Here is a 17,857-nt window from a genome sequence, read left to right on the forward strand (position 1 = left end):
TTGAATTGGTCCTACAGTCGATTCAATTTAATAGATTAAATTGGTCCTATAGTCATTATGTGACTCGTTCAAGTGATTGGCTAAAGCTTGAAGTCCTGCATGCAAACGAAAAACTTGGAACAGTTTACAAAATACAATTGTACCTATAGGATTTTGCATTGACAGCCCAAATGTAAATATTATTGACTTTATGTTCTCTACATCATAGGAGACACGTGCAGGAGCAAAGTGGGGTCACCTCCATCACTCCATCACATGATGTCTTGTAGCATCACAAATCCAAAGTGTTCCTCGTTAAGGCACAGATGCGCCGGCACACGTCCCTGTCGCTAAGCATACCAACACTCACCGTAGGGGGGAGGCAGCTGAATAAATTAGACCTCAGCGTCTTCAGTGATAACCCCCCCTCCCTCCCTTGGTCAGTGTAATTCAAAACACTAGCTGGAGGGTGGGGGCTGTAACAACAGAGGAGTGCCCTCACTGACAAACTCACTTTCAGATGCAGAGACCTGCTTTACAGCTCACGTCGTTGGTTTTGAAAGATGCAGTTCAGCCGCTACGCCAGAGGAGGTCGGCAGAGGCTCCACAAAACTTCAGTGAAAAACTGCACAAAGCAGCTTCAGGCAGGAGCGGTTTAGTCATGTCTTTGCTATAAATGATCACAACGAATTCATTGTCATGGCAGAAATCAACTAGAAGCTTCTTTTTTGTACCAGGACATTTTACAAGCTGTCGTTTCTAAATACGAGCTCATTAAATGGTAACAGGACTACTGTCATCACAGCTCTGACCCTTGAGTTCATGACCATTTGTGGTTGCAAGTGAGACTTTCGGTACCGTCGCTCTGCAGTGTTAGCCACATGCTATAAATGAACATGGAAATGTAACATGTTCTGTGAAAAGGTTCAGAGAACTGAAAGTGGTTTCTTTATTAGACTTACTGAAAAGGTCAAAACAACCACACAACTATTGGTCACCCTTCTCTGATAACAAAGGGACCAGTATTTTTGCAGGAGGGTGTTCTTTACAGGGGGGAGCCCATCATGTTTACCTAGCTAGTTAGATCAATTAGATCATGGCAGCACTCACATCTGGTTTTCTATAGAAACCGTCACTGCAAAAAACAAAACACAAAACAAAAAAACAGAGATAGATGTCAATTAGAGGAGTGATTAAAAACATTTGTGGTGCAGTTTAGGGCTGCAACTAATCATTATTTTCATTGTTGTTTAATCTGTCAATTATTTTCTCCTTTAATAAATTAGTTGTTTGGTCTATAAAATGACAGAAAATGTCGATCAGTGTTTCCCAAAGCCCTAGATGACGTCCTCAAATGTCTTGTTTTGTACACAACTCAAAGATAGTCAGTTTACCGTCATATAGTAATAAAGAAACGATAAAATCATTTAATCAATTCACATTTAAGGAGCTGGAATCAGAGAATTTTATCTTTTTTCTTTTAAAGAAATTACTCAAACTGATTAATTGATCATCAAAAATAGTTGGCCATTAATCCAATAGTTGACAAGTAATCGATTAATCGTTTATTTTTCAGCTCTAGGGCAGTTGAACTTATTTTTAGAAATGTCTCTGTTGTTAGTAGAAGTGTGTTTGGTTTATTTTTGAGGCATCTCCTCTCCTCCTACATTTCTTAAACTCGCGAGTTAAAAATGTACCATGAAAACTGGGCAAACTGAGGAAGATTGTGCGATACCCAAACTGCTCTTAAATGGACTTTGTGGATGACACTACTTTGTCACTTTTTCACACTGTTACAGACAGGTATAATTTCGTCATACCATTAACTTCTTTTTTCCCCTTTTGTTGTTAAAAATACTTAAAACAGGAGACAAGAATCAGCGTGTACATTTTTTACAGTGTAATCTTTCCTTGTTTACTTGCTGAGATTTTATCTTTGACTTCTACAGTAGGTGAGTAAAATTTGTATTGCGAGATGTGTGAAACTCGGTGAAACTGGCACCAACATGCTCATCATGACGCAAACGGATGACCCAGCACCTGAGTATCACAACAAAGAGACAAGTTACACAATACATGAGGAATACTTGAAATTCCCCATAAAGACTTAAATTTGCATATTGCACTGAAAGAGTCATGAAACAAAGAACTCTTGCCTCTAACCACGTCCGACCTTATTACTCTGGAAAGCTTCAAACAATGGCGACAATTGCAGGATGCTGGAAGTATGTTAATATGTGCCTCTGAACATTTCTCAGATGATGTATTGTTGGGAACGTGTCGTCTACATAAAAGGGTGGTCCAGACTGACACAATGGAGACTAAACAAAATAAGACAGACCTCAGAGGACCTCTCGTCTGGAGATGGAGGTTTTATTTTTCCAGCACTAACTCAGAGTCATGAGTAGGTGTGTCTGCTGCCACCGAGCTTCCTTGTAAACAGTCCGAAGGAACTGTCCCACGCGGACCCTCGCCTGTTACATAACCGCCAGACTTGTGCACAAATATCTTGTTCCGCGTATGTCCTTCTGTGACGTACTCCTGTCTTCCCTGAAGACATGGACACCTCCAGCAGACCACTTGGTGGATGAACCGGACGTCAGGGAGCATGAGAAGGAATCAAGGCCCTCAGGGGACTTAATACAAATAAGATCTGAATTCACAAGACAGCGGATAATCATTGTTAATTTAAACGGCTTATGGAAGGCCTCGTTATTTTAGCCTCTATAGAAAGGCTAAAATAACTGCTAGCAGGGGATGTTTGTTAATGGTTGCCGAGCCACCCTTACAGCTCCTGAGGAAACGGTGAACGGTGTAATGTGACCATCAAACTCCATATGCAAACAGTGGGGGATCCAGGGCATGGGGTCCCCAAACCTTAAATGATCACTGCCCAAAACCAGATCTTCAGCATACACCATGTGACCTGATATCACATTTCACTACTTTTTCCTTCAGCCTCCCCCTGAGTGATTTGAGCCTGCTCCACTTGTTTGGCTCAATGTGGATTAAGACCCCACTGGAATGTGTTAAAAGTAATGGTGTCACTCCTGAGGCTTTAATGGGAAAATCCTGGCACCTCGCCGTTAACGAGCCTCTGTATTCAGCAGAGCATTTATCACGGGATCAAGGACTTAGCCTCATTCGGGCCTCCTCTCTGAACTGCAAGGTTTGGGTCAGACTAATGTCATTAGGCACTACGCTGCAAAAACACTGGGCCTGATGAACGTCTCAGCCGCTGTCTTTCACTCTGGCTTCTGTCTTTGCTTTTGCACAGCTTGAGCTTCAAACATGACCTGACATTACACAGTAGAGATACAGCTTAAACGTTATCTTAAAGATTAGAATGGAGTTTGTGGCCAACTATTTGAAATTGAGTTAGAAGGTTAAATGCGAAACTCGTTCCCCTTCTTCATCAATCATTCAGGTGCAGCGTTTGACCATGTGCTGGTCCAGAGGGGATGTTGAAAGCCTCATTCGGTAACTTATATGGTAAAAAGGTACTTTTATAAAAATGTCAAAAATGTTCCTCTGTGTCCTCGTAGTGCTCCTAATGGCATTTGCAATATTACACCGCGCTGAAAACAACCAGTCACAGCCGAGCAGTCTCTAAAGCAGCTGTCAATCACTGCTCGTGAAACTAACAAACTCCGATAATACGTGCGTAAACGCGAGGTTGATGGCCAATGAACACTACTACTTTATAACATTACTACAATTTACTACATATTTTAGTTTTTTTTCATTATTTCATCATTGTTATTATTAAACTTTTCTCATATTATCTTTTATTTTCTCATTATCTTACCTTGTTCTTTGATTGTATTTTTTCGATGACATGTTTTGTCATTTATTGATTCCATTTGAAAAGTGCTATACAAATTAAGTTTTCTTTAAAGTTTTTTTTCTTTAAACACTCAAACTTTATCAGCTGCGGGAGAACATTAATTGTTTAGAGTGAGATCATCATCTACTGGTGAAAATAATTAGTGCAGGCCGGGCTCGGGCTCAGAGAAAGCTGTAACCTGTTGCAAATTAATCCTATGCATCAGTGTTGATGGCAAAAATAGATCAGGAATACTCATGCATGTCACAGTGAAGCTGCAAAGTTTGGCGTGACATGAGCGTGATGCTGACACTGGGTTTGGGAACCGCCGGCATGTTGAACACAGTCAAGCCAAAACCAAGCGCCGCCCACCGACCGGAGCAAATGTTCTCAGCAAATGCCATTAGGAGCACTAGAAACACAGAGGAACATCTTTTCACAGATTACCCGTCTCATGTCCAACTGTCAATTTATAGTGACCATTTTATAAAAATAACTTTTCATCATATTTGCTCAAAGTGACCGACTGCAGCTGTAATGGCGAACAGTAGACGCCTATGGTTATATTAAGTATCTCCCAGGTATGAATGCCTTTAACTGATTAAGTGTGAAGCAAGACGATGCTAAAAAAGAGCCATGTGTGCTCAGTAAACCTTTCCTGGATAAATAAAGGTCAAATGTCACCAAAGTTTCCAAAGATAAAGTTGACAAGATGGAAAACGTTGCCTTCGTACAGTGCCGTCTTTGAGACCGTGAGGTCTGTTAAGTAAGCGGTAAAAATCTTTGATGCTTATGATCGCCATCCATCAATTCCTCCCTGCATTTAAAAATAAAGTCTCCTGAAGTTTTGGGATCAGAGCTCTGCACAATGTCAAGTCACGTCATGTCCGTCAAGGCTCTGCGGTTAGTGATTTCGCTGGAGGGGGGGGGACCTCCTGTACAACCGCCGAGTAATCCGTTCAAAATGATGTGCTTACTTTGTGTGCTTTTAAGAAAGACCCTGAAATTGAATTGGGCTAGGTTCTCTGTGGATATGCCCCACGGCCTGTTAGCAATTACAAAGCGTGTTCTTGGGTGTGTGTGTGTGTGTGTTTCATTTGTATGGAGGGAAGGTGATTCACAGAAAAAAGGCCCGTTCGGTGAAAATCCATTAACAGATGTTGAATAAACCAGTGATGTTTTCTAAAAAAGCACCAAGTTCTTTCCTATCAGCACATCAAGAGTGAAACTGCAGCTTTCCCACGTTCAACTTCCCTCCACCTTGTCCCAATAATGCAATGTTTGTTTCTGTGTCATAAACAGTGGCCGCATACCTGGTTTGGATCAAATAAGTCTCTGTGGCTGAGCGTGGGGCCGCTGATCAAGTGTGCTCAGTCGGAATATAAATCTGTCTTTTCTTTATTGTCCGTAATCATAAAGTTGATCATTGTGGACCGAGGGCAGTAAAAAGGCTGCTGCTGCGTTAGCGGGGACCAATCACGGCCTCACAGTGATTCCATTCAGCCGACCAACAAATTGCTTTCCTGGAATGTTTACAAACGCAGAGCGTAATTTATAATTCAGTAAGGCTAAAATAAATTAATCTCTCGCTTGTCGAGCTGTTAACAAGAGGAGGTTTCAGCAGAGCTGTATGGGATCTAATAAGATCAGATATCATTTCAAAACCCATGGTTTAGGGCTGGGCGATATGGCCAACAATTTCTATCACGATATAGGGTAATTTCATATCTCGCTAACGATATTTATCACGATATATAACATGTTTTCTGGTAATTCAATAATTGAATAGTCTATATGAAATAGCCACATGGTAAAGCCTATTTTTGTATACTCCTGTGTGAATTAAATACTTGAGAAATGAATTTGAATGAAGTACTGAGTATTTTCTCATTTTAAGAACCTGATGCAAAATGAACATAACAGTTTTAAGTGAAATTATAGAGACATAAAGGCCTATATATATATATCACTATATCACGATAGAAACAATACGGAAAAATGTATATTGGGAAAAGGGAACATTTGTTTCAACAACTACAAATCTTTTCTACACTTTCACAAACTTGAGTCTCGTCACAGGTTTAAAAAGGGTGATATACAACCCCTGCTTGTGAAATTCATTCTGAACATCATGTAGCAGAAACCTTGCACAAGACACCACAACTGATTGTGATGAGAAGGCACGCTGCCCAGCTGAGGTTTTACATTTTTCACAGAGGAATCATTTCCAGGAATGCTGCTATATGCCCTCAAACTGTTTATGTACGATCCCCCTTCACTTTCAACAAGTCCAACCTTGCAGGAAAAGTAGCTCAGGACAAAGGGAGGTGGAATGAGGCGACTCCACACGGTTTACCTGCGGTTCATTGAAACATTTTGAATAAAAGCGACACTGTTAGTCACAGAGCCCACAGGCAAACATGAGCTGGATGGGGAACAAACACAAGCGTTGAATCTTCTGCCAGCCGCGACACCACACTTGCCCAACTGGTACTGTTGTACATCAACAGCCACGTCTCATCTGGATCGGCTCGCTTTGAAGAGGAATATGGTCATATGGACGTTGGTACATCACATGCTAACTGCAGCGCATGACTCTACACACCCAACTCATGATAGTTACATCTCTTTTATTCCACTAATAGTCTTTGTTTGCAGCCGTAATAAATCATGGATAGTCAAATGCCTTTTATCATGCAGTTATCCATGTTAATTAAATAAAATAATCAATCTTTCTTCGATTACAACTGTGAAACAACAATTCCGGGCAGGGTTTCTTTTATTTCAAGCACCGCCAAATATAAAATTTGATCAAAGAATTAATTTAGATGAGACCAGTTTTGTCCCACAAACAACCACGGGCTGAAAAGGTATTTGTTTATTATGGAAAAATGTAGCTGAGTGCATCCTCTAGCTAGAACACACGTCACACACACATTTTGGCTTATTAAGTAAAAGTCTAAATTAAAATGACTCTAATTTTCCTGTGAATGCCACAAAGAATCCCAGCGTCCTTGGATCCAAATTGTTGCCTTGGAGTTATTTAATCGGGCAGTATCATATAATAATAGTTTCATGACTTGACATGGCGAACCGCACGTTTACAACATAAATATGCTATCACCTTGACTCCAAAGTTTGTTTGCCGCTGTTTGTTGGGAACCAATAAATTAAGTCAAGACCTCAAACTGCCTCCATGAGATAGCATGTGGGAACAATATGACTAATGTAAACCATGGACATATTTACTCCCAAGCCAAAACCAACTGGTATTCATTTGCCGATAGTACTGAGGTTACTCGACAGGTACTCGCATGTTTTAGAATACTCAACAATCCATTGATAACGAATTTTCACCTCAGTGAGATTGAGAAACGTTCCTTTAAACCACAACTAAACAGTATGTTCTGAGAAATATCCAAATATTACTGCACTCCATCTGATAGCAAAAGGATGTGAAGTCCACAAAGACTAACAGTGGATTTAAAAAATGAAACAATTAAAGAAATGAACAATAAAGCTGTGCAGGAGAGTCCTAAAACCCAGAAATGAGTTGGCACTTCCTCGTCTGGAAGTCAATGGGTTTTTAATTAGATGCCTGAATTAAGGTCTGTTGTTAACACAAGCTGAAGAGATTTTAACGTTTTATTCTACAACATAAAATACAATAAATAGCCCCCTTATGACTTTTGAAGCTTTTATACGTCTTCAAAAAAGGTAGTTGCTAATTATTCTGTTTTCATTGTTGGATCTGCTCATGATGTCTGAAATCCGTGCAGCAACACAAACAGACACCTTGGAGACCGTGGTCAATGTTGGCTATTAAATAAGATATCATTTTGCAGCAGTATTTTCTCAGTATTGTTGTCTTTACACAGCAGGGGATGACAGTCCCTGTCTGGATAACAACTTTAAATTATATATCAAAAGGTGATAAATATGGGATTGGGAGAATTTCTATATCCTCTCAACGGCGAGCCGGGCGGCTCACAGCGAACGGTGCTAACAGCGCCAACAGTGACAAACAAAGTTGAAAGTGTTGACAAAGCTAACAGTGTTTACCTGGGGGGGAATCGGAGGGTTGGTGCTACGCTTCCACGACGAGTCGGGACGGCATTATCAGCTGTAACTGCCATATGAGAGCGATGCAGAGCGGAGGCCGTGAGCTAACCAGGGGGTGAAGCTCACATGCACTAAAATGCAAGCAAGGACGGCCCGACTATGTCTACAAAGCACGGAGAAGCTCGGATCACAACACACACAGAGGGAAAGTGACTTCATTCTCTGCTCAGGTAGACTTTACTCCTCTATATCTTTACATAGCAAATAGTTGTTTGCTGCTATATTAATGCTCTGGATATCGAATTTAGCACCTTTAAAGAGGAGTTAGGAATTTTTTCATTACTGATTAATATGACAAGTTTTTTTCTCAATTATTTAAGTCTATAAAAACAGTGAAAATACCCACCATAATTTCCTAAAGCCATCTTTAAATTGTTTGTTAATCGTTTCTCCACTGATAGTTTTCCACTTCCCTGGGTCAATGAATCCATGTCAGTAATGACCAGCTTCTCATCTCAGAATACAAAACAGACTTCAGAGAATGTGACGTAATACAAGGCAACCGCTGTCATGTTATCTCACCGTCATATGTTATTTACAGTGCTGAAACCCCCTGGCACTGTGCAATAACAAGTCGTAGGGGCAAGAGAAACCCGAGCACCGGATCCTCGTGACGGGCAGAATGTAGACGCGCAAAGTGTCACAAAATGCACCCGGACGCTTCCTACAGTGCCATGCTTTCACCATGCATTACACACTCTGCAGCTACTGAAATGTCCAGCTTGACAAGTCATTTAATTCAGTAGTTGGTCTCAAAATGCCATTTTTTTCTTTCAACAGGGAGGAAAGTAGAGATAGAGAGAAATAATTGTTTTTGAATGCAACACTAAAGCTGCTGATAGAATGTTTTTGCCAATCTGACAATCTTCATGTGATTATTTTTTCAGATCATATAGTTTTTTCCTCTGGCACTACAGCAGAAATGTGTATGACACAGCATTTAAAATATAATGAGAGATGTATTCTTTGATTTGTCTCCCTGTTTGAAATTTTGCTATCTAAATATTATTTACTTACTAAATCTCTCCACTTAAACCAAGTACAAAGAAATGATTTTAAATGTGGTGGTCCTTTAACCCAGGCCTATCCACCACACGGGGAAATCCTAATCTTTAAAACTATAAATTGTACTTTTTGAAATGTTCTTAATCAAATAAAACATGCAAAGTGAGTGTAAAAAAATGCGTATTGTGGGTCTAAACACTTAATGCGGCTGCGGTCAGATGGGAACCGCAATGACATCCGAGTTTAACTTGCAAACAGTGCAAGTCGAATGACAATGTCCTCTGGAAATTGATGACAGTGTCTCACCCTGATGACAGTTATTGATGTGTTTTCAGAAAAAATGACACTTCAAGACTCCATAAACGACAGCTAAACTACAGCTAAACGACGAGCCAAAATGGACATTTTCTTGCAAGGTGTGCTGGGTTGATGGGGTGCAGGGTCTGGTTTAGTCAGCCAGTCCAGGCCACACACACACACACGAAGTAAACACACCCGAGCTCATACCTATCGTTGACAGGCTTTGACCCTCGTAATCTGCTAGGCCGGAAAGCCTGGTAGAAAGCTGTGGACGGGTTCCTGCATTTTAATGGGGGAGGAAACAGAGACAAGAGAAACATGAGTAAAGGAAGGGAAACATGTACGCTGGGAGAGTGAGAAAGAGAGAGAGAGAGAGAGAGAAATGAGGGAGAGATTGTGAATGAGAGTAGAGGAGGATCCTGAACCACACTGAGAGGTCAGGTCAGAGGAAATGATGATACAATCCAGATTGATAGCCCAGACCCTTTGCAGAAATGGCACGATGAAGCAAGACCAAGCGCATTATGGGGCATATCTTTCCAAGGCCTACATTCATATCCAACCTGCATCAATTTCTCACATCTTCTTGTTCATTGTCATTTGAAATATCAAAATCAAATCAAATAATAACCTTTTAGTGGCAATCTCCAAGATTTTCATTTAACACAATGGTGATTGAGCCTATGGCCCAATGATGAAAGTACTGCAATGCTAATGCAAACCAAACATTTCCTACTGCTGCAACTTCACATTAAAAGCATTTAACTGGCAAAACACAAGTTGACTTTTATTATGAAGTAGTCACAAGAAATGCAACGGGTTTGTTAGTCAGTGAGCTTGACTCTGACCGCTATCGTTCATTGAAAATGCGTCTACAAAACGAGACAACAGCCATTTCCGGGAAGTAATGGAACAAGAAGGAGCTGCCACAGAGAGCTGATAGATGAAGAGCAGAGCGAGGTAACCAACTACTTTTGCTGTTCGCAGACTCAATACCATGTGCAGCATAAAATCAGAACACGGTTGCTCACCGACTGATGGGAAAAGGCTAATTATTGCCTGACTTCTTCGTTAAAACAACAATAGTTTGTTTTGCTACCCTCAGTATTCTGGGACCTGAAGTATTAAACCAAATTTTTGCTGTTGCCACCAGTAAACAGGGTGTCGCCAAATCAACCAAGACTGAAATCTCAAGGATTTAACTTAAACATTTCAGAACTAAACCAACATCTGGTTTCATCAACAGGTTCTGCTGTAAGATGTGGCAACAACATTCTTCAAGTATATTAACGTGTTTAAAAATGTTTTAAACCAAAAAAAACTAATGCAAAATGTTTGTTTGGTACTATAAACATCTGTGTGCATCTGTAAAACCCAGAAAATGAATACCGGCAAACAGACAGGTGTCCATTTATTTCTAAACTAGAACCCCAAAAATGCTTAAATAGATTTAAAATTCGACAAATTATGTAGCCATGTAGTCTGAAGTGTAATGACATGATGCTTTAAGTTTAATACATGACTGTTTGTTTTGGATAGATGTGAAACTAATGTTTTTTTGACTCTACGACACATTTTTAATCATGGGATATTGTGTCCAGTAAACAATGTCAAAGGTCACCACCGATCAGGGAGGATCTGGACAGGAAGTGAACTGTTCCTGTCATCTATTAACGCTTAAGAATTTAATAATACTACTAATCTAATAAATCTATTTGGTCAGACTGATTTGTAGAATAGAAAGTGAACTCCAAACAGGGGTGGTTTTCCTGAGGGGAGATGAAATTACCAACCTCGTAAAATATTAATCAGCATTCAGGTAACTGCTAGCACAGGATGTTAATGATAGAACCTGGCAACAAATCTCAGTCCTGGATGTCTGAATATAAAAACAGTCCAATAAGCTTGACTACAAAAATACAGACCCATTTATTTGAAGTGAAAATGTTCGTATAGTATTAGACGGATGACATTTTCTCTTCTTTTGGTTTGTTAAGGTTACACTTTGGCTGACATTTCAACTCCTTTCAGCACTTTTATTTCAACTTCACTCAGCTTACACTTAAACTTCAACTGAAACATCAATTTCTTTCAATTGCAATTTCAACTTCTTTTAGTAATTGTTGTCGACTGCCTCTTCAACTATAACTACAGCAGCGAGCATATGGACGTATACTTAATTGAGCCTCTTCTAGTTTGATTCTATTGTTTTTATCAGTCATATAAAGTCTGTATTTTATGTCTTGGTCTTTTATTGGGAAGCACTTTGTGAAATCGGATCTAGAAAAGCACTATATGTTGTAAATTAACTTTAGATACTTGAATTTGGTGAACTATTTTAGTCAAAGTGCCTTTAAGTACCATGGCTGCATACATCTTCTTCAGCGTGCATGGTCGCGAGCACTTTGAGGCCATAAAAATAAATTGTTCCGATCTGCATTTAATTCTTTGACAGGCAAATTCAATTCAATTTAAAGCTTTTCACTAAACTGAAAAAGAGAGGATGAATTTCAAACCAAAATAACTTTCAGCGAACCCCAGTGGCTACAAACAACAAACAAACAACGAAACTAGGTGAGGCATCATGTAACAGCTCAAAAATCGGACAAGCGCATGCTCCTGCTGGGTTCAAGTTTCGTGTCAGTTACCCTTCTGTTTGCAGTAACTGTAAAACTTTGTGTGAAAGGTGTGTCCTACAATAAGAGCAGGGGTGGTCTACAAAATCGTAAAGTGGAGAGTTCCACTAAATACAAGACCCTGGAGGACTGAAACACAAAAACAGGCGGGATAAAAGAAATTTGTTAGGAAACTACAAAAAGCAGGTCTAACCATCCACTACTAAATTGGCATCACTGTTGAGAGTGATTTACGGCCCGAGTTTCCATATCTGAGCACATGACAGATTTATCTGCGCCACACCCCACAAACAGCAGCTCAGGACCTTCGAGTTTCCTCGTGCACTGGTGAGGTATTTAGACACCGCTGCAAGTTTAAAGAGCTCACAAACAACACAGCTCAACACGGCAGCTGTGAGCTCGGCTCTCTGAACGAGCTAAAATTCCTGATGTTATTGAGACAGGGGCAGAATTTTGTATGCATGACGAGCTCATCAGTCAGAGAGGAGACAATCAGAGATACATGAAGAGAAGCTGAGAGAAAAGCAGCAATTCAAAATAATGGAAGAGGGAAAATGGTTAGGGGAAATAGGGAGATGTGGCGCGTCGCCTCACATGAACGCCCTTCAGCAACCTCACCCTCTGCAGCAGGAATTGTAGGACTGAACTAGAAAAGTGTGTTTTCCAGTCCTTTATGTAGCATGCAGTACACAGCACTGTAAAGGCCACTTTTAAAAGGCACGTTTGTTTGGCCTTTCTCTTTATAATGTGTACTGTTCACAGGCCAGTATAGAATAGACAACTAGGTAGACTTATGTTTTAGAGCAGGTTTTAAGACCACCTCACAAGTAGGCATCACTTAATTTAAAGAGATTACAAGACAAACACGTTTTCTACACCAACAACGCAGCAAAATCACAACAGCAGCAGCAGCCCTTCGTCGGTGTCGACACTTCAGTCACAGTACTACCGTACATTAAGAATCATCTGACAGAGCTTAAAAAGCATACATTAAATTTAAAAAACGGGTCACAGTCATGCATGTAAAGTATGAATGAAGTTGAGAAAGGTTGCAACTGTACCAACACTGATTAAATAATGCAACTCAAATATGTCTGGTGTAGTCGGAATGAAAAAAATTTGAGAAAAGTCTGAGTTTGACAACACAAATACTGATCCAACCCAATAAATCAATACATTAATAAAACATGAATAGCCCACAGACCTGTCATATTTCATACAGCTGATGAATAATGCAGTCATTAAATCTAATCAGATACAGAGCTGAAACAATAAATCGATCGACAGAAAAGGAATCAGCAACTATTTTGATCATTGACTGATCGTTTAAGGTTTTTGTTTTTTTCAAGCAAATATGCCAAACTTTTGCTGGTTCCAGCTTTTCAAATGTGAGGATTTGGTGCTTTTCTTTGCCGTATATGATAGTAAACTGAACAGATTTGGGTTTTGGAGTGTTGGTTGGATAAAACAAGATATTTGTGTGATGTTAGTCACCTTGAGCTTTGGCAATATAATGGCAAAATTTCTCTATTTTTCTGACACAACACATATCGACTCAGCACTCTACTCTGCATATTACAAATACTCGTTAGTTGCAGCCGTCATCACACAGAGTTAATCAGATCCTCAATTACGATCATATAAAAGTCGTCGCCTTACACAGCACAGTTCATGCTCCGTCACGTTAAGACATCAGAACAATTTGGCCTAGTTGATCTGTCGTAACTTGTCGTTGGGTATATGCAAATCGAACCTTCTCGTTGACCTACAGCCCCAAGTAAAACTCATGTGCACCCCTCAGGCATTAATATATGGTGCACTTATCTTGCCATTTGACTGATGTGCGTAACTGCCAATGACAATAAAGTGAGTTTCTTCTCTAGCTCAGGCCACAGCTTGTTCACTATTTGCATGACTCCATCCAATGTTAGGTGAGTGATTGAAGTCATCCTCATCCCACCCATCTCGTCTGGGTCTCTTTACCCGACAAGATATGTAGAAAGTATCAGGTTGTTGATGCAAAGGTCGCAGAAACAATGCAGTTCGGTAATGAACATTATGATACTTCTCTCTTCCTGCCTATTAATCATTTTAAACAAATAAAGATCAGTGAAATGTATGTCATAATCAAGCTAGGACATGGTCATAGACAGGTCTCACTCTCATGTTGGGCGAGTTGCCTGAAGCAACGTCACACTATCCTGTCAGATCTGACAGGCCGTTCCCCAGTCTCATGATGCGTGCTTGACAAGGGATTTAGCAGCCAGAACTTCTGTCAATAGAGAAGCTTTGTTCGTGTCACGACTCTTTATCGCACATAAAGAGCCTGTCAAGTCAAACATGAGGAACTATTTGCAGCAGTATGCAAAGTTTAGGATACAGAAATTCTGATTCGTGATGACAAATGTTTTCAGAATAGAAAATGGTCATTCAAAAACTATTCTATTACATGTGATATAACAACAATGACATAATGGTTTGATGATGTTCCAGCTCCCTGCTGTGGAACAGGAACTTATAAAAAAAACAAGTATGTCCATAAAAATCCCCTGAGCTCTGACAGGTTAACAATCACGGCACAGAATACACAAGATGAAGAATAGAGTTGCGAGCAGGATTTTGCCTGTAAACCCCCTCCCATTCAATCCTTAAGCTGCTGCATGGGCCTGAATGAAAACACGCCCCCCCCGGGTCACTTGAGGAAAGCTTCTGTTTCCAATGGAAGCACACAAATTAAATTCCCTCCCTTTAAATTAACTTAAAAACAAGTCCATAGAGACAAAAATCCTCAGGACAGGCAGCACGACACAATTTAAACTGTGGGTTGTTTCGCTGAAATTGTTTTTCCTGCAGCCAACTCTTTGATGAGTGCACACACAGACTTTATCCCTCCACATGTGACTATAGAGAGGCGAAGTCCCGTCCCTTCCGGTGGACCAGCATGGGACCTTATTTCAGAAAAAAATATGAACGGTAGTAAACGGCAAGAGACAATAATTTTTTTGAGCCTGTTTGAATTGCGCCACGAATTAGTGGAGGGACTTCGCCTCTCTATATATCTTTATCTTCATGTCCTGCATACAAAACTCTCCTTGTTCATATCATACACATTTTTGTGGATAAAGCCTGATGCAGGAGGGAGGTTGCAGTTGGAGGATTTCCTCTCATAATGTAGTGATTAGGAGATGCCGTGGGAGAGAGAGGAAGAGCAAACAGGGACGTGACCCTCTGCATGTGGCCAAGCCTGCAGCCATACATACGCGAGTCAGGCAGAGTCCCAGCTGTGCAGCTTACCACTCCTGCCCACACTCCTATGGGAGGCTACAGCACGTTGGACAGAGAAGAGAGGTCTGTTGGGGTATTTATGACTCAACTTCAAAAACCTCAGTCAATAAGCTCACAGCTCACGCTTCAGCAATGTTAAAGGCAGGCTCGAACACCTCAGCAAAGACCAGCAAGCATGTAAAGTCAGTGAAAGATGAGTGAAAATATGTCACACTGATATGAGCATTCTCGTAAACTGAGGGTGTTAATTTCTGTTCTGGTTACACATAATTGTTACCATGAGTGCAGATGAGTCAGATGTGGGGTGGCTCATTCAGCTGGATCGCAGCTGATAGCGTCGGGCCTGGAGCTACAAAGCCGCCCCTATCTGCTCAATTTCACTTAGCAGGGCTCAAGTTCATCGACTCCGCCGGTTAAATAAAGTGTAGAATTGGTTCCTGAAGCGTGACGCTGGCCAAGTGAACTTTGCCACACTGGCCCTCGGGTCTGTTTCTGTCTCGGCTTGTCAGCTGCTGTGTAATAACACTGGTCTATCTCTACAAGAATTAGTTTGCCTTTAAGTTTACAATCTCACTCTGGCATGGTCTCCTTTTATCATTTTCTATCCAACAAACATTGTAATAATTATCTTACACTCCTTCAGTTTATCATACATGGTCCCAGAAGGAGCCATACTTCTAACCGTGGAAGTGTTATTGCAACTGTTCCAATACCATACTACTGTTGTATTGCTAGCTGCCTGGACATTCATAACTCCGTGCAAATAAAGCACTAGCAGATTCCTCAGACAAATTACAACCAACTCCTTTTACATACCGTACTCTGGGTGTGTCTTGCGGGCATTACAATCACGGCACACTGTGACAAATGCCCCACAGGCCAATAGGAGCGAGGCAGGCAGCCAGGCATGGAAGTAAAATTGGATAAAAAGTTAATTTTTGGAAGCTTCAGAATTCCCTGAATTATATGACACCAGTGTCCGCCTATATCGTGACATCAGGAGGAAAAGCCTATCTTGGAAAATGGTTTTCAACCTAGTTGGAAACCACTTTAACAGATCAGAACTTTATAGTCATTGCACACTGTGAAGACCCCTCTGCTCGACAAGATGTCCCGGTGTCCTTTGTTGCAGGATCTGGGTCGTCATTAGCTTAATGAGTCACACTTGGGCCTGGTGTGGTTGCTGAATTAAGCTGCTGTTTTGGATTTTGTTTGCTGCAGACACATCCATACATGCTTACATGACTGATCTACCGAATTCCACAATTGTTCTGTACCTTGTTATTATTTTGTAAATAAATATGCTTATTAATCACGTCGAAACTCGCCTGGTCTCCCATCTTTGTCCCAGCTTTTGAATTGGGCTGTGACAAAAGTGACAACGAAATGCAGCTAGCATCTAACCAGACGTGCAAAAGAAGCAGTAAAGGGCAGCGTGCACACTTTTTAGCATGACACAGATGCACCACCATTGCTAGCAACAACGAAATGACGAGCTTAGTCTGGTATGGGTGCTAGAATTTTTTAAAACCCTGCCTGCTTTGCGCACTCCTCTACGACTTCCCAGAACATCTGGTCAGATCTGCGCTGAACCAAGCAGCGTGCACAGCGCACACCACGTCCAATGTGGAAGCCGCATTAGAAACATCTTCGACAGGTTTGACGTTTATATTAAAAAAAAAAAAAAAAAAAAAAAAAAAGCAGTTCTGCTGCTTTGTTGGTCGTTCTTTGAGCCAAGTAAATCCTCTTATTCATTTATCACACTTCACCTCTCCTGTGTTTCTCTGCTTTCTCTAGTCTCTTTAGTTTAAAAAAAACAAAAAAACATTACCATTTCACATTTAATTTCTCTGCACTTCTCTAAGGTACAGTGTATGAATACAAAAATCTTAATGCCATGTTAATCATTACACACATTCATGTGTTAATTAGTCATGAACAGTATTGTTAAAGCTTTAGCTTTATTAGCAATACTAAAATAGGAAAACTGTATTGGGAAAAAGTAAAGATTTTGCATACGAATGTAAATTATGTGTAAGTATAGAAAGTAAAAGTATTCATTATTCATCATGACTTCCGCGAAACCTACTTTTTGGTGTCTTTGGTGGCCTCAGCAGGGACTGTCACACTGTCAAATATGTTTTGTTGTAATCTTACTTCAATGACAAAATGCCAAAGCACTGCCCTTCCTGGTTTCAGCTGCTGAGGTGCATTCACTGACAGCACAGGAATATTTTCCATTGTTTGGTGTGGACTCTTTTTGGCTGACCTCGATCCGAGCCGGCGCCGAGGGTAACAAAGTGGCAGAGCAGAGTACTGAATGTAGAAATCAAAAACATAGTTTATAGATAGAACTACTTAATTCATATTTATGGTGAGAAACCATAAATATTAATTGAAACATGTTTTTTTTTCTTACAAAAGATTACTCCAAAGGGTTTTAAGTGCACTTCTTCAGTTAACACGTGATGTTACTTTTCAGCTGTGTTCCTGTTTCACTGTTGTAAGATAGATAGAGAACGTGGTTGAAATGTTTTAACATGTTAAAGTTAGAGGCTGACTCAGATGAAGAATACCGAGGCATGAAGGTGTGAAAGCTCAGAATGAACCAGTCATCATCACACCTCACCGTAGTGCTAACCAGGAGGTCAACATGCCTCTTGAGGGTTCTTAAAAGGCCAAAAAAGACTGACAGTGTTAAAAT

General features: G+C 40.5%; 1 protein-coding gene across 2 annotated transcripts in view; it reads right to left on the bottom strand.

Annotated features, from left to right (window-relative positions):
- Positions 1–17,857, bottom strand: part of tsc22d2 (TSC22 domain family 2) — a 38,988-nt gene that overhangs the window by 7,441 nt on the left and 13,690 nt on the right. The window contains exon 2 of one of the 2 annotated variants that reach the window (XM_074636193.1): positions 9,440–9,511. The exons of the other annotated variant lie outside the window; for it this stretch is intronic. Within the exon in view, the coding sequence (XP_074492294.1) occupies positions 9,440–9,511 (72 nt within the window). The remainder of the gene's footprint in view (positions 1–9,439; positions 9,512–17,857) is intronic. 2 annotated transcript variants of the gene reach the window in all.

Source organism: Sebastes fasciatus, chromosome 5, assembly GCF_043250625.1.
Source record: "Sebastes fasciatus isolate fSebFas1 chromosome 5, fSebFas1.pri, whole genome shotgun sequence".
NCBI lineage: Eukaryota > Metazoa > Chordata > Actinopteri > Perciformes > Sebastidae > Sebastes > Sebastes fasciatus.